Here is an 18,369-nt window from a genome sequence, read left to right on the forward strand (position 1 = left end):
GAACCTGAGCCAATAGGAACTCTCACTGTTGTAAAGTGAACAAACAAGTGGGAGCAAAGACTTTTGAATAAATATACTGCACTGCTGATGAAGACAAGTGTGATGAAGATGAGGAGAAGAAAGACAGGACGCAGAGAGAACGTTTGCATGTCACTTTAATTTTCTTTCTTTCTGATGAACTTGTCAGCCTGAAGCTTTCCGCCTGGCTGCATTTTAGTGTTCAATAATAATAGTAATAAGAATAATATTAACAATATTAATTGCAGTATTAATGTGGTTCTTGTTATATATAGTGTATGCTTTTAAGAACTCATGTCTGCTTTTTTCTTTCACCAGAAAGCTATTTGTGCTGCTAGTTAGAAGCTAGCGGGTTAGCTGAAAGCTTCTCTGAAAACGATCAAGACGATATATGCAGGTAATGCGAAGCTGAAAATCAAAAGCTTTCTGCTTCCGTTTCTTCTAATGGACTTTTTTGCAATGACCACATGTGGTAATTCTCATGGTGTTATAATTAAGTGTTAAAAGTTTACCACAGAACATGTCACAGCCGAGAGAAATGTGAAAATGATCACTCTTCACGTCTGACTTTACTGCTGATAAAACTTCATTTTCTAATAAATTCATCAATTTTGACCAAAATCTTTGTGATGTTTTTATTAGTAGTATATTATTACAGTATGTTAATACATGAACACACTTTACAGAATGTTAATATATGAATATATAGTAAATTAAATGAATATAATTTTCCCAAAACACACAGAGAAATGTATACCTGATATAAGTGTATCCACAGGCTCGTTAAAGAACTCGTCATATGCAGACTGTAAGTATTAACAGATGAAGCCTGAGTGATGTCACTCATCTGTTACTGCAGGAGGCTCTGGAGGGTCATTGATGGCGGTCGCCGCCATGCAGGAAATGCTGTCTCAGCCTAACTTTCAGTCAGCCTAACGACAGGCTGAGGCAGGTTTTAAAGCCTCTTGACAAACCGTTACCCTGCGCCCACCTGTCAGTCAGGTCAGCTACGCTCCTTATTGTGAATATTACTTAACCTTCATAAAATCAAATCAGAAGTTATTAAAAAATTGTCTGTAATGTCTGTTATTTGTAAAGTACATATTCACAAATAGTAATCCCGTCCGAATCGACATCTCAGTAATTTGCGGCGGTACTTTTGCAGTGCCTAAACGTTTTCAATCAGACATGTCAGTAAATAACAGAGCAACAAACACTGATGTTGAGGAGTATTTCCCAAATTACCAAAGGTCTCCAGGTAATTCTAATCCTGTGCGACTACAGCTAAAGAAAGCTAAAGATATGATTATTGATTTTAGAAGACATTTATCTCTCTTCCCTGTTATTATGAACGACACAGCAATAGAAATTGTACAGGAGTATAAATATCTGTCACAACTATTGACAGCAAAGTGACATTAAGTGTTAATACAAATGTAAGATTTGCAAAGGCTCAACAGTGCCTCTACTTTTTGACCAAACTTAAAAGTTGTATTTATTAGTGACAGTACTGTTGAGGGGAGCATTGTCTGTACTCTTGAGTATGTTATACATCAACATTTACACTTTACTGACTGACACACATTATGTCCTTCCCATATTTTCATGGCCTATAGAGCCAGGTTATAACAAATTAGGGGGCCGTCCGCCTTATGCCCATTTGTGCCGTGACTTCTAGCTAAGAAAGTTTTGTTTGGTAATTGGTGCCTAGTTGAGTGCTTTTGTTTGTAGATTGTTTGGAGCATTTTGGAAACAATTAATATTGAATGTAGAGTTTTCTGGCAGAACTAGAGAGTGAAAGGCTTGAAGAGGTCAAAAAGCTCCAGCAACACCTTCAGTATGAGATCAATCATATTTTTTAGACCTTTGAGGTATCTTCTTATGTGTTGGTCTTCCATGGTAAGTGAGTCTCAGAAAAGCAAAGCACTGGAGAAGCAGAGTAGGGTTGTCTGGCTTAACTTCACCAACTATCCAGTGGTGCACAGAGAGTGAAAGGTTTGAATAGAGATCGTCATACTACAAGTGTTGCTGGAGTTTTTTGACCTCTCTTAAAACCCTTTAAAATCCACACCAATATTTAGTAATCTTGTAGAGCTTAATGCAGAGAAATGTTGCTCTGATTTTTAGGGTGAGCAACAGCGCCCCATACAAGAATATGAAGCAACGCTTCAGATAGTGTGGGCAATGACCTACAGCACAGCCTTGAAGGCATTACACTTCTTTTTCTATACAGTCTTTACAGATTTCCTCTTATTTAGTATCTCGACAGAGCGTTATGTGTATGAAGATGGGTTTTTTATTTGCACTGCATAGCTGTAGGCCCAATTTCACTTGTTTGTTTACCTCTTGGTGTCAAGACTTAATCAAAGTTGTGAGAACAAAGCTCTGTTTCACCGAGGAGTATTTTTAGATTTTGTGGCATTCTGTGGCAAGTGTTGGAGTGGTTATTCTACTGGGTTCTTGGCGTATGGACAATATATAAAACATGTGGGCAGTCTGTCTTATGGTTCCCCTGGCATTGACACTGTGGAGTAGACGATCCGCTCTGTTCCTGGAGGGTGAACAGGACTCTGAGTCATGACAGATGAGTAGTCACAGTGATTTATATTTGTGTCAGGAAGTGCGTCTTTGCCTGTGCAGACACTGAGAGAGTCCTTGTGGGTGTTGACGGTGGCGTAGTGGAGCTGGTCTGCGGGTGGGTTGACGGTGGCATAAACGGTACGCAGTACGTGTCCTGAGCTCGCCTGCTGGTCCTGTATCTCTGCATAGTCGGGCTCCCCTTGATTTCCCTACAGGAAGAGAAGTGGAGTGGTGAGATAGATGCCCTCATTGCAGAGTTACGTAGACACAAACAGACAAACACATACATACCTCTGTGTTCTGTCCCCCATTTGTCACCTGCACTGAAGATCGCCCTGCAGGACAACAAACTGAGACAAAAAAACATCTCAAGCTGAACCCAACAAGGTATTTGTATCTGTCTGCATTCAAAGTAACTCCATTGTCAGTCAAAATCTGGTACAAGACAGGTTTTTACTTTTTGGAAAAGTTGCTTCCAATAGACTGTACATAAGAACTGAACATAGCCGCTGTGTCATCACTCGTTTTTTATATACTCCAGTTTTGTAGCCTTTAGTTAGAGTTAGTTAGCTCTCCCCATCTTGTTTTAATTTCTTGTGTACCAGATGTGACCATTTTGCACTTTGGAAGGATGTGGGCCTCCGTAACTGCGTTGTCGTTCTTTATCGTTCAGGTGAAAAGAGATGGCTGTTTTTAAGACTTGCATTCAGCTGGTTCACCTTTTCCATTTACAGTGTTCTTCCTATAGGGAAGTCCCACTTTCAATAACCATGAGTGTCTGTACTTAACCTACAGAGTCTGTTCTGCTATGGACTCAATCGACCTGAGGGATCTTTGATGTTTTATCTGTAATTTACGTGTGTTTCGGTTAGCGGAAGGGGCTCGATGGCCGTAACGGGAGTGTTTTGGGTTAATTTTTGTACAACGAACGCAGACAGAGACAAAGATGATTTCCTATGGCTTAAAAAGACAAAAATACAACAACCGATTAAATTTTGAGATGCATATCATTTCTTGAAATTGATTGAAGAGTCTTGTTTTCAGATGCTGCTGCCTCAGCCTTGCAGAACCCGTGAAACAGGACGGGTGGGCAGAGGGAAGTGTGGAGACAGGAGGGGGCGGGGAGGCTGAGGGATGAAGGAGGCATGTCTGAAGAAGTCATTGTTTTGGTCTGAAAATGTGTTCTGAAAGTCTTATAGTAAGCCTTGAAGACACTTCAGCACAAGCATCACTTTGAAGCTAAGATGCTATGTCCATATCTTATATACAGTCACAGTTGCCTCCTTTCTTCATCAGTATGTAAATCACAGGAATGTAAAGTAAATATATAAATATGACTCTTGTAATCTTGAAATTCATCAGTTTACTTTGACAGAATCATAATGATAGTTGTTCCAATCAAAAGAGAATTAAAGACAAACAGATTGACTTTGAAACAACAGTGTGTATGCAGCTTTGCATGTTTCTCTGCCATGTGTCCAGCCCTCACCTTGTGACCTGGGGAGTTTATGTCTGGCCAGTACAAGTGCAACCAAGAGTACCAGTAACAACACCAGACCCCCCACCCCAATGCCAATCCAAACTGCATCTACAGACAACAGGAAAAAAAGATGAAGAATAAATGCTGTAAGCTGAGTAATATGAAGATATTATTGGAGCTCAGGAAAACTCCTGAGCACCTGTGACAGCGGAATTTGTACCTGTAGAAAATAGTCACACATGAGTGAGTTTGAAGTCACAGAGGGAAATGCTTTAGGAGTTGCAAACTTGCAGAATGTTTTGTCTCTCCCACAAACACAACACAACAGTTACACCTTCTGAAATCCTCATTACAGGTGCACAAATCCTATTTTACGAATCACAAATTAGAGAACTCATACGCTCACATTTTTGCTTCAGTTGTTGCACTGAATATGGTGCATAACACATTCACACACCTGTACTTTCTCACATATACTTTTTTTTCTTGGATATTTTTCTAGACCAAACAGAAGTCGACAACTACAACTGCTTGAATCTGCAAAAATTTGAAAAAAGTATATGTGAGAAAGTGTGTGAATGTGTTATGCACCATATTCAGTGCAACAACTGAAGCAAAAATGTGAGCGTATGAGTTCTCTAATTTGTGATTCGTAAAATAGGATTTGTACACCTGTAATGAGGATTTGAGAAGGTATAACTGTTGAGTTGTGTTTGTGGGAGAGACAAAACATTCTACAAGTTTGCAACTCCTAAAGCAACTCCTAAAGCATATACATGTGATTATTTTCTACAGGTACAAATTCCACTGTCACAGGTGCTTTGTTTTGCTCCCATAATACCTTCACATAGTCCTCGGGATTCACACTTCAACAAGAGGTTATGTCAGTGTGTGTACAGTATATGAAGAAAGATTTGTAAAAAAGATTTGTTTCAATCAAAAAGAGTTCCCTTACCTTTGCCTGAAGAGGCATTTTCATCGTTATCAGTCTCTTCTGAATATGAATCATCATCGTCAAAAGTAGAATGCACTGATCTTTCGGTTTTGATGTGTTTTTTATCAACTGATCAGGAATAAAAACCCAAAAGAAGAGAGAGGCTTTCGTGAAATTATTTGTATGTGAGAAAAACGTGCACACGTAGCTGGGCACATGTCTGATAATCCCTTAATCATCAATCCCATTAAATGGCTTGCTGACAGTAAAGTAGCACAGAACAGATTCTAAATACAGCGTACACTTGCACCCCCACTGATTTAGTTGTTCTCAAAATTTGACTCACAATGTGGTATGAATACAGCGATGTACAGCTATAGCTTCCGTAAAGGGGCCGTGCAGACCGATATCTCCTGTGGCTAATAAACGTAACATTCACAAGTAACTCATACAACCCCACATAACAGGAACTGTACCTTTAAGCCTATTTCCATGTTTCTTTTATATTTTTTAGCTGCTATTTTTGCAGCTCCGGGAATCTGAGATAAATAAGTTGAGATCTCAAGAAAACAACTGGAAATAACTTGTTTAGATTGGAAAACTGAGTAAATAAAATGTATAGTTGCATGTCCACTCAGGGCCTCCATATTTAAAGGCTTTATATGCGATTTTTTGATCCAGCAGATGTCGCCCTTGAGCACCAGCATGAAACCAAAACAACTCGCACTGCATTCTTGTGTTAGCATACTAATGCTAGCGATCTTTATTATGCTCGTATCTTCACACTGCATGTAAATTTACCTGAAATGACCGTGATCTAGAAATGCTTATGTGACATTAAATTAAGCATAGATTACAGTATGTTATTTTTCTTTTCTCTAGTCCCTCAATTAAACAAATTTTATACGTGAGGGGATGAGCCGGCCGGCCAGCCTGGCAATGTCAACAAACTGAAGATAGGATTCGGAAAACTCGGAAAGCATCACAGACAGTGGGACTCGGGTGTTACACCCACTGTAGACAGTCATTACTCACAGAGTTATTTTCAGAGGATATACTTGATTTATATTATATTTAAGTGTGAAAAATCACATATAAAGCCTTTAAACATTAAAACTTCTGCAGCTCTTCAAATTGGAACTTATTTTAACAACTATAAGTAGCTTGAAATTAGGAAAGCTGATTGTTTGTGTTACAAATATGTGATAATAGTCAACCTGAACATGTCTGTGAAGTAAATTTAATCCATTAAATCAAACTTGGTTTCAACAATTGAAGTTGTTGAAGTTTTTATTGAGTTGTTTCATTTTATCCTTGATGCTGGTCAGTTTTCTCCTTTTTATTCCCTTTTTTTTATAAAACGTCAGCTCAGTCATGCAGCGTTATTTGAAACAATCCAATTGTTCTACTGACTGTACTTGATCAATGGCAGCAGAGACATTTTTGTACAGATCATAACCGTGCTTCATTTGCTGCACCGGTACAGAGTGAACATTCTCGTGTGAAGTGCATCTTCACTCACCCACAGTAAGGAGGGTTTTGTTGAATTCAGCCTGCTGCCATGTCGTGTCAGAGCCGCACCAGTATGTTCCAGAGTCGTCTGTGCTCAGAAATCTGATGTTCACGGAGAAGTAATTCAATCTTTGGTTGTCTCTTATTTTAAACCTGTCTTTTTCCACATTTCTTTCCTGATTTGTTGTCTGAATCAGCTTCTCACAGCTGAACGGAGTCTTCCCCTTGCACAGGAATTTTTCATTCTTCTCATGCGACTTTGGATAGTGGCAGACGATGTGGACACTTTGCCCTGAGGCTTCTGTTTTTTTCGTTGAAGTGATATCATCCCAGTCTGAAAAAAAAAAAAATCCAGATGAATAAAAACACATGTCTGAAACAAAAACACATTTAAGTGCAGATTATTTTAGATCAAGGCTTGATATGTTGCTTAGTTGTGAAACAGGATGATTAAAACAGATAAATACTCACCTACAATCTGCAGCTGGATCATTGTTAAACATACATTGTCCTCTGCTCTCTGCACCTCACAGCGGTATCTTCCATCATCTTCCAGGGTCAGATCAGAAATAACCACAGTGTACACTCCTGTCAGTTTGTAGTGGGTCAGAGAATATCTGTCTTTTCTTGTGACTTCTGCAGTTTTAGCTGATATCAGATCTGTGCAATGAGAATCAGATTTTTCAACTTCTCTGCAGAAGTGTCTAGCGTTGATTGTGTCTGCTCTTGAAAACTTGCACTGGATGGTAACAGAGCGTCCAGGATGCGCTGTGAGCTTCACTGGTGAGTTGTTACCTGTGAAAGAGCTGAAACATGACTATATAGCATAAAGGGTTTGTTTTTCACTTCAGGCAACAGACGTCTGTAAATCTGATGTTTTATGTCCAGCACAAACTTGGCCACACCAAACACAGGTGTGTTTTTGTTTCTCGTGCTCAGAGTCGGCATGTTTGACTCCATCAAGATAAAGCGCCTGTGAGGAACTTTTGGTCCGTTGGGGCGACCCCTCTGGACCAAGCAAGTACATCTTATCTCTCAGGGGATTTTGTAAATAAATTATATAAAAGCCCGGGTGTTGTCTTATGTCAGTGCAGTAAGACATCAACTGAGGGCGCTAGAGGAGGAGAACGAAACAGAATAAAGATGAAGTCAAGCACTTCGTACATTGTTCCATCCAGTTTCTTATTTTTTGATGTTAATTAAAGTTTTACAGCATTTAAAATAACAAAAGAGGAAACCCTGTTTACTGTTCTTTGTTAATGGCTATATATATTTTTTCATTTTTATTTAAAACAAGGTAGTAGACTCTATGTCTAAAAAATATAATATAAAAATATTCTTGCCTGATGCTTTACGTGTCTGATTTGTGTTTTCTATGTTCTTTAATGTGTTTGTGATGTTGTATGGCTGGCCAGGTCTCGTAAAAGAGATCTTTTTTTTAATCTCAATGGCACTTCCTTTCCAAATAAAGGTAAAATAAATAAAGACAAATAAAGTCTGATATACTCACATTTTACCTCAGGTCTTTCACGTCCCGACACACACATTAAACTCGCACTACCTGTCAGAGACATGAAAAATGTCATGGCACAATTTTCCCACACATCTTTAAAAAGAAAACTAAATTAAGGACTAATAATTACCTGTAACAATGCAGATGATGACTATTGATACTCCCATCGTCAGTGCAGCTTCTATAGCTTAATACAGTTTAAAGTGATCAGATTGTGTCAAGTGTTCAACTTCTCTACTATCTCTGCATCAGTGTACCACTGTATGTCCCTGTCACACCTTCTGTCCATCCATGCAAATGAGGGCGTTTACTTCTCCTTTCTAACACGAAACTTGAAACATTTGCATTAAAAAGAGAGGAAGTTGTGTTTTCTCTTTTCAGATGAGCGGGTGAATCTGAGAGAAATGATAGAGAGAAACAGAGAGCGAGACTAAATATAGTTTTACTTCACAACTGATCAAATTAATCCAAGTTCAGATCCAGTTTCACCCTTCTTATCAATCTTTAAAAAGCACTGTTCTATAGTTTGACTCTTCACTAACTTAGTAGACTCAAACTTACAAATGAACGTGAATTATGTCCGTGTGAAAGATACCTATACCTGTTTTGCACCAATGATACATTTACATAGAACCTCAGCATCTCTAAATTCAATATAATGCACATTAAAAGTAAAACAAATCTATACATCGGTAAATAATCTATAAATGGACACACCAGGTACAGAACACCAGGTTGCAACACATATTTAAAGTTGCCAGTATGATCATTTGGGTTAAATGACCTGATCTGTCTCTCACCTTCAGTAAGAAGGCTTGAGATATCTTCGACATCCTCTGCTAGGTGGGTTTGATCTTCTGCCCTCAGGCAGAAGATACAGATCACCGAAAGCAAAGTTTAACAGGTTGAAACATGATTTCATAACTCCGGTTTTTATACATTCTCACTTTCCGGTTGTTATCTGATGATCTCTAGTATTTATGTATTTAATGTTGTTCGCTGTGTACATTGTTTCTATTGTCTGAGTCTACCATATGTCCCTTTGTTTGATATGTTTGTTGTTTTTATCTGACTGCAAACCAAATTTCCCTTCAGGGTTAATCACGTTGAAGTTGATGTTGAAAGTCCATCATTGTGTGATGTCTCTACTATCAGCTTTACAAAATATAAAATATAGATAAATAGCATATTTTCAATACAGATAATAAGATATATGAAACACTATACACTATAAGAAATACACCTTTACAAGTATAAAAGGAGTCAATATATTTACTAGCTGTTTGGGTGGCAAACTATGATTGGCTATTTGCCATTTTCTTTAATGTAGAGTATTTTTTATTGTTTGTACTTCAAATTGTGAATAAATACTTTGTTGTGTCGTCCCACAACATGCAAATGTGAGTTGTCTGATTGAACGATTTCATGAGACAGGTATAGGAAAGTAAAGCACTATGTCTTACTTGCAGTTAACTGGAAATGTGTCAGGACCAAAACATAGCTAACTAATTTATATTTGCAAGTTAGACAGTGTGCCGGAGTTTTCATTACTTTCTTAAAAGTTATTTTGAATTAGATATGAAGCAAGAAAAGGTAAATCATTTATTTCTGTGTGTTTGTGGACACATCACACTTTGGGCCACACCTCCATAAGTTGGTGCCCCAGTTGGGCCAACCCAGTCAAATAAGTCTGGATGTCCCCAGGCCCCAGGCCCCAGGCCCCAGGCCCCAGGCCCCAGGCCCCAGGCCCCAGGCCCCAGGCAAAGTCCAGTATGAAGCTTTTCCCTATTTTGCTAAAAGCCATCGCAGCTAGTGAGCAAACAAAAATGTGTCTTGTCAGTTGACAAAGACACAGAACAGAACCCAATGTGGATTACAAATAAACAAACATAATAGTAAAAACAACATAACTCAGACACCAAATCTAAATAGTTCCACAAGTCTCTTCACTAAGTGTAACTTTTAAAAATATGCAATACATGTTCATTATCTGTGTTATATCACTTCTTCTGACACAAAATAAGAGACAAAGAAAATGTACAAATAAGAGCCAATCACAAATCTAATTTAAAACAATCAAACATTAAAATATGCAGACTGGAGCAAAATGTTCAGCTAAAAAAAATATCCTTTATGAATGGATTAACTAAACTGTTACTGCTACTAATAATACACATACTTTTACCATTATTACAGACATTGTAGCTTTAAACTATCTCATTCATTGTTGTAGTTGTTGCTGTGTTTGTCTCCATCCTTCTCCGTTCTCCCTCTATCCCACTTTCTAACAGTTTCAGCAGATGGCTGTTCAACATATTAGGCCAAAGTTCTTTATTCTTTATCTTTATTAAATAGGTAAGCTTTAATTTTACAATTTACACAAACATCAAAGATTCAAAACTGACACTGACAAGCTGCTTAGTCAAAGTTAATTTTAAAACACATTTTAGCTCCTCGTGTAATGTAGTTGTCTGTAAAAGAAAAATATTTGTAAGTCAAATTGTATTAGTTTAGTTCCTGCTAGTGTGTGTGTGGCTAGTGTGTGTGTGTGTGTGTGTGTGTGTGTGTGTGTGTGTGTGTGTGTGTGTGTGTGTGTGTGTGTGTGTGTGTGTGTTATTATCCAGCGAACAAATTTTACTTCTCTTAAACAGTCATCAAGAAACAGAAAATGAAAAAACTGGAACAGATCCCTCCCTAGTTTTGATGATATTTTTATTACAGCTAACTTCTAATATATATTCAAATGATATATATCGTTTTTAGATATTAAAGGTACCGGTAATAAAGATATTAAAAGATTGAGTGAAAAGGATGAATAAATTACAAATTATAAAATACTCAACCTATGAACTCAGTCTGAGAATAATGACTGGGATCAAAGGATCAAACTAGGATTTCCTGCATCAACATTGAAAGTAGATCATCACTGAGTTCAGACCGCTGGCTGCAGTTTCACACACTGCTATTGACGTGTTTGGATGTGTCTGTAGATTTGCATTCAATGGTGGAGTATGTCACTCCTTCAGTGCGGGGTGTCACAGGTCTGCAGTCAGCATTCCTCTTGAAGCTAATGGTGGAGTAAAAGAGGCCGTCTGATTGGACCTGAGGCTCGGAGGAAACGTTAACGCTGGAGTAAATATTATCCGTGAGACCTCTGCTGGTATGACCTGTTTTTTGAGCCTCTTTGGCAACTGTAGACGAAGTAGTGACGTGTCCATCTTGTTTCTTATTGGACTGTGTTGCGTAGACTGTGTCCTGGATCTTTCCTGTACAGACAGTGATTACATAATTCATTCCCCCAAGAAGTAAAAGCTACATTTTGACTTTTACTTCCTGAAAACGATGAGTCTTTCTTTTAATGCCATAATGTTGCATTAAATGAAATTAAAAAAACACTTTTGTTTGTCTAACAGGAAACACTAGGAGAAGACAAAAGAAACATCACACTTAACAAATACTAGAGTAAATATTAATGTGCTTAATGCTTAGAGCACATCATATTATCTTATTCATTTAGCCCAAATCCCTCATCTGTCTGGAGGGGCTTTACCGTCTTTACAGCTCATGACAGCCTGCATCATTAAATCATCGAACCATATCGGAGATAAATCGTTGTGTACGGCTGCTGAAACACTTGATTTTAGGCCCGATTAGGACAGACTCGATTTGCCTGTTCTGGAATTGTAATTATCAAATATGTTTGATGTTACCTAATGAGAGCCAGCAGGAACCCTGGAAAGGGTTTCCAACTGGATGTTGTGTACTACAGCTCAAAGCATGGCAGCAAACATGAAGCCAGGATTTCACCCATTCTTTCTCATTTTTGGTTTTTCGCTGCAAAAGGGAACGCACGCCAGGGCAGCCAGCTCGAGCGTCACTTGTCCTCCATATACGTTTTTTCTCTCTGAAGTTACATATGATTACGCAAGTTTCTGTGAGCTCTCGTGTCTGTGGAATCGCCACTGTGGCATCGTTACTAGCAGGTGTGTGACCTCTGGTCTGGCAGAATGTGTGCGTTCAGAGATAATAATCTTAAAAGAAGGTTGAAACTGTCCTCATGTCTGTGGTCCCCCCTTTTTTTTAAAATGGGTTAAGATTTGACAATCCTCCAGTGTGTTTCCAGCCTTTATCACTGAAGGTTAAATGTGTGTTTGGAGGTTTCTTCAGGTTGCTGTAGTGTTGTGCGTTCGTGTTCTTTTTGTTTTCTTTCTCTCTCTTTTGTGGTCCCTCCAGGTGGTGCTCCTTGCCTCATTGCAGACACTGATGGAGCACACCTGTGCCCACCCTGCAATCAGTGTACAGAGTATAATGAGCAGGAGGGAGCTGGCAGTCAGGGTCAGTAGTTTCTTTGGACTTTATCAATTAAAGACTGGCTCCGCTTTTATTTTGTGTTTCCTTTCCCTGGGTTTTAGATTACAGTTACTCCCCTCCTGCCCAAGCTATGTCAGGGAACATAACAGTTGCTGTTGAGGTTCTTTTATAAAATATGCTTGAGTATATCTTGGTGTTTTTTTTACAATTAGCCATCATGCCATCAAGAGTCTTTTACCTTTGGATGAAGTGACATCTCTGTTTCGATATTTGAAGAATATTATAAGAAAAATTGCCAGAGCGAGCACGATCACCGCAAGACCTGCTCCAATATACACCATCTTCTCTGAAACAGAAATATCAGGTCTTAGTAATGATGTAACACGCAGTACTTTCTTCTTTACACATAAACCATAAACAGAAAGTTTCTTACTTGAGGACTGTGTATTGATTGTCTCATTTAACATGTTTGGATCTGAAGAAAAAAGAAAGAATGATGTTTTATTTTTGCTGTGTCATATGCAGATTTCCTGTGTCACATTTCTTTCCTGTAATGACTGTGTTGTGAAAAAGAGAAGACCATTTTGAGACAGATGGTGTTGTGAAATATTTGTCACATTTCATTGAAAAGGAAACAGAACAAAGGTCTCGAAGCGTCATAAAGAGCTATTCATGCAGAGCTGGATTACTCACCTGCTGTAACTGTGAGGACCACTTGATTGTACGTGTCCACACCAACCCTCTCTATTCCACACCAGTAAGTTCCTGAGTCGGCCACTGTCAGATCAGATATGGTCACAGAGAACGTGTTTCCTTCATCTTTGAGGCTGTATTTGTTAGAGTGATCTGTTGTCCTGCTAGTTATTAGGATGTCTGCATCGTTACACGCTCCTTTGCAGAAATATTTGACGTTCGAAGTTGCGTAGGTATGAGAGCATATTATCGTTATCTTCTTTCCCGACACTTCCGTTACGGACATCGCTGCAGTCTCCCATAAGGCTGCCAGAACATACAGACCGCACAATTGGTTACGTCTTCATTCATATTGGCAATAGATATATGCATCCAATAAGGAACAATACATAAACATTGCACAAAAAGTAAGGACATTTTTGTTTGGTAGAATATTTCTATGTTGTAACAATGCTATATGTTACTTATACAGTTGGAAAGCCTGTTTATTTCCCTTTTAAATGGTGCCACATTTGTAAGGAACATACATTTGTGGGATAAGCAGCAGAGCTGTTAACTGCCAATATCTCTTGTTTCTTCAGACTTCAGACTAAACACCACCAAAAAAGAGTCAACAGCAGAATAGGCTGTTTGGCATGGAAGTGAATGTTTGGTTAGTTTTTCATGGCTGCAACCCACATACTCAGCTCTGCTGCTCATCCCACAAATGCATGTTCCTTACAAATGTGGCACAATTTAAAAGGGAAATAAACAGGCTTCCCAACAGTATAAGAGTTATTGCCAAGAAGCATTGTTACAACAAAGAAATAATCTACCAAACACAAATTTCCTTACTTTTTTTGCAATGTATATTTTAAGCGTTCTTTCTTTTAAAAAGAAGCTAATATTTCACCAGAAAAGGGAAAGTATTCAAAAGACATTTCAAAAACAAGTTGCCAGTTATTAAAGGCTGCTCATGTGGTATATTGTGGTTTCTTAACAACTCTCTACAACACCTCAAAATGACACAACATTCACTGAGCTCACATAAAATGCTTAATATAAAGATTAGGGATTATATTTGGAAAATAATGACAGTAGGAGCTTCTGAGGCGTCCGACAAAAAGAGGAATAAATGGGGCGCTGGTGGCGCAGTGTTTAGTGCGCGCACCCCATGTATGGAGGCTATTGTCTTTCAAGCGGGCGGCCCAGGTTCAAATCCAGCCTGTGGCTCTTTTCCCGCTTGTCATTCCTCACTCTCTCACTCCCTGATTTCTGACTCTATCCACTGTGCTATATCTCCATTAAAGGCACAAAAAGCCCAAAAATAAATGTTAAAAAGAGGAATAAATGTTAAAAAGTGGAGTCTCGTCCACTAAAGGAAACTCATAACCACAAGGTCGGCAAAGATTTGAAAGAAAAACACGTATCCAGAAAGTTATAGAAGTAAACTCACCCCCAAGAAGTAAAATTGCGATAAAAGAAATCTTCTCCATGTTTCTGTATGGATCTGTACGTCTTTGTCTGTTCTCTGCACTCTGCATCAGTCGTTAGTTCTTCTTTTTTGTTGCACTTCCTTTTTAGCCCCGTGTCTAAACCACAGTGTGTCCTGCCTATCTCCTGCCTGTCCGTTCAAGTTCAAAATAAACTAGGCCGGTAAAAGATGAACACAAGATGTAACCACTTGGTTTATTTGTTAAAATATAATAATCATATCTGTTGCCAAGTGGGATAATGTAAAGGGAGCAGGTTGTTGAAATGGAGGAACAGCTTCATGACCCCGCTTTGCATTGGGTTCTGCTCCCCCTATTGGGGTTCCACCAGGCTCTAACAACCCACTCACTATACATTAGCCCTTACATAATGTACAAGTAAGTAAGTGAGACAGCTACAAGAAAACTAAGGTAATATTTCAAGTACTCTCAATTTACAAAGTTACATTATATAAAAATATGGACAAATATATCATCAAGAAGCTGGAATTATCCTTGAACAGCATCAAATGTTATCTGCTTTTTTAATCCTGGACTCTCGTCTTTTTTATCGCTGTTGTTTCCATGTAGACAGTGATAAACGTGCTCCTCTAAATGTTCCAGATCCAGCTGTTGGTACTGTGAGATGTGCTCTGATACACCCACATCCTCGTATTCACCAGGGCTGAGAGTGACTGCTGACTCTCGATTCTTTGATGTGAAGTGGGAGCAGAGATCAGGGGGTAGTGGAGGTAAAGTTGAGAGCTCATTGCAGTCTGGATGGGAATAGCTGCAGCAGAGTTGAGGTTCAGTGCTTACACGTGGCATCATGGTCTCATAAACTGATGTCTGTGGGGGTGAACAAAAATCAGTGTATTCTCAACTATGTTGAATGGGTAACATGATGTTTTAAGTAGGGAAACAAGACCCCCCCCCCCAAGTTCATGTTTGCGTCATTAACAAACCTCTCTGCTCCGTTGTGATTCTCCTCTTCGCTGTTTAACAGCCATCAGAAGACATAGTGTAAACATACACACACAGAAAATTGCTGCCACACACATCACAGCGGTCAGGTACAGTGGCAGGTGGAGCTCTGCAGATCAGGAAACAACAGAAGTTTACCTCACAGGACATTTAATCACACACCCTTGAATTTTAAACACTTTGAACACAGAATGAACACAGGTTCAACTTAGGTTTACACCCTTCAAATCTCAATTGAGGTTTAAATTAAACAACACTGTAAAAAACTCCTGGTCAGCTACATTGTCGAGTCAAAAGTAACATCCATCTAAGGACATGAAACATTTCACATTTTTTTACTGTTCTCTTTAGCTGTATTCATTTGGTTTTTAAGTTCCTTTTTCGTTAATGTCATAACTTTCGATCTACCAGAAGTTCCTTACTTTATTTCTAAACTAAAGCAGGTTTGAATTCAAACAGGAAGTAAAGTGCCCTCATGTTAAGAGAGTAAAAAAAATCAAAATAAAAGCCAAACTAATTTTTTAAATGCCAAATAATGGAAACGTGAGATTAGAAATGTGATTAATTTCGATTGATTATTGAAATTCAGCGATTAATATAACTTATTATCATTTGACAGCCCTATTTGTGATACATTAATCTTTGTTAAACATCTAAAATGTTTCTACAGTTTTCATTTTTCAGTGTGAAGAAAGGCTTATGAATTCTTTATTTGGCCAGTTTAACCATAACAATAAAAGTTATTTCTCCAGGAGAAACAAATCCAAACTATTATTTCAGAGACAATAATTGCATCTACCTCCATATGGGCCATGAATAGTCAGCCCCACTTACCCCCCTTCTACGATGCCCCTGTCTAAATATAACACAGAGCACAGTCTAGGCCTGCTCTTTAAGTATCCTAAGATAACATAATGATTTCACTTTGCATGAACACAAGCAAGCACAAATCACTTACTGTCCACTGTGAAATCATTTGGGAAGACGGCTGCAGTTACTGTAAGGTAAAAGTACAAAACAGAGATTTATTTCACTTGGGTTTTTCTTTTTTGCATTATTTGTTGTTAAGGGGGAGAGAGAAGCTTTACGAGAATTCGGAAGTTCAAAAAAGAAGAACATGCTTGGGAATTCATCTTACTCAGTTCTCATTTACAGTAAAAGCAGGCCCAAGAATAACGTATTCTGCTTTGATATAAACTATAAATGTTATGTCCTGTAAGCAACCTATGAGGATCATTAAGTAAAATGTGAAACAGTGACCCTGGGCTGTGAGATGACATACTGTACCTCGAGAAACATTCAGTTTGATGACGCTGCTGTGATCAGGGGAGCCGCTGATGTCTACCAAACAGCGGTATGTCCCGCTGTCCTCCAAAGTAAGCTTGTCCACCCTGACAATGAAAAATGCTGCGGTGGTGTTGTCATACATAGAGTATCGTCCCTTTTCCACCCACTGCTCATGTTTGTCTGTTTGTATTATGGGCATGGAGCAGGTGTCGTCAACATCAAGGCAAAAGTACTTAGCTTTGATCCGGTAGTCGCCTGGATACTGGCATCTGAAGGTAAATGTCTGACCCTCCACACCACCCACTGTGGTTTTTACACTCATCAGAGCTGTCAGACATAAAAAAAAGAACTGTGTTGGAAAAATAACCACATTTTCAAATAATATTCGACACAGAGTAACTCAAATAAAGTCAAAAAACAGCCACAGTGACAGTCTAAGCATTCAGCCCACCTTGGATTTGCAGTGAAATAAGGAGTATTGTTGTTGTTGCTCTCCTGTTTGCTCCCATTACTCCCAGCGCTCGCATTCAGTCAAAACACACGTTCTTCTTTCCAGTCGCACATTAAGGCAGACACCTATGCTAAACAATATGTAGGTGTGTTCACTCTGGCGCTTTCATGTGAATGCCTTTAGTTCTCCTCCTCTTTCATAAAAAACCCAAAGCACTCATATCCTCTACCTTATGAGAGTGAAGTCTGCTCAAGGTTTGGAAAGCAGCATTTCACCTTTATTATGATTGCAGGTACAGAAGAAAAATGACAAATAAACCAAATCTTAAAATCTAAATAACAGTCTGCTACATGTTGTTTACACATTTGTTTTTTTTTACAAGATCTGGGCAGCAGCAGGGTAACAGCTGACCTGATTATCAGGGATAGGTGTAAATATTTAAATGTACATTTTACAAATACAATTCTGAAAATCACTTCATATTTTCTCCGGAAAGAAGTGGCAGTTCTAGACCACTTTTACTGAGGGGGCCAAACTGGGGCCAGTTGTTTTGTCAGAGGGGAACATTAAACCCAGGTGAGAAATAGACAAAAATGATCGCTTTAAAAAATATCTATATATTATGCCAAATAATAGTGCACATAATTAAATACCACAACATAAAATACCATGATTTATATTTGTTTCAGTAACAGTAGCCTATTTAATACTAGATTGTGAGTCTGGTTGTTGAGTCAAATACTGTGTATGTGTTATTAGGGGGGTTCTTCTTTTGGGAGGGGTGGCCACAGAGGGGACCAAGCTCAGTGTTACAGGGGCACTGGCCCCGGTTGGCCTGTGCCTAGAACCGCCCATGCCTGAAAGTGATGACACAAATAAAAATGAAGTGCAGCCACAATGTCAAATGAAAAAATGTTTAAGTGGGTGGGAGATTACAAACAGAACAAGATCAACAAATGTTGAACTCTGAAGTCAGTGTCTTCCCTCTCTAACCCATCTTTTATTTTTCTATTTAATCTTTAATCATTCATCAATGTTATGTTGAAACGTGACACAAACACTTGTTTCAAAGTTTCAAAGTTTCAAAGTTGTATGTTTGGAGTTCTGATCTAATGGGTTATATTAAATGTCTGCTCTCATCTGCCACAGTGTCTT

The 18,369-nt window shown here is 38.6% G+C and overlaps 1 protein-coding gene across 1 annotated transcript; it reads right to left on the bottom strand.

Annotated features, from left to right (window-relative positions):
• Nucleotides 1-639: 639 nt before the first annotated feature.
• Nucleotides 640-17,369, bottom strand: LOC110000678 (polymeric immunoglobulin receptor). The gene is made up of 14 exons (XM_065961471.1): nucleotides 17,215-17,369; nucleotides 16,764-17,090; nucleotides 16,435-16,473; nucleotides 15,458-15,585; nucleotides 14,477-15,341; nucleotides 13,042-13,347; nucleotides 12,782-12,823; nucleotides 12,587-12,694; nucleotides 10,992-11,303; nucleotides 6,535-6,858; nucleotides 5,034-5,141; nucleotides 4,088-4,186; nucleotides 2,890-2,948; nucleotides 640-2,807 (listed from the first exon to the last, which is right to left on the bottom strand). Exons 5-14 carry the CDS (start codon nucleotides 14,562-14,564, stop codon nucleotides 2,520-2,522), a joined length of 1,734 nt encoding a protein of 577 aa, XP_065817543.1. The 5' UTR covers nucleotides 14,565-15,341; nucleotides 15,458-15,585; nucleotides 16,435-16,473; nucleotides 16,764-17,090; nucleotides 17,215-17,369; the 3' UTR covers nucleotides 640-2,519.
• Between the last annotated feature and the right edge of the window lie 1,000 nt (nucleotides 17,370-18,369).

Source organism: Labrus bergylta, chromosome 1 (genome assembly GCF_963930695.1).
Source record: "Labrus bergylta chromosome 1, fLabBer1.1, whole genome shotgun sequence".
Classification (NCBI taxonomy): Eukaryota; Metazoa; Chordata; class Actinopteri; order Labriformes; family Labridae; genus Labrus; species Labrus bergylta.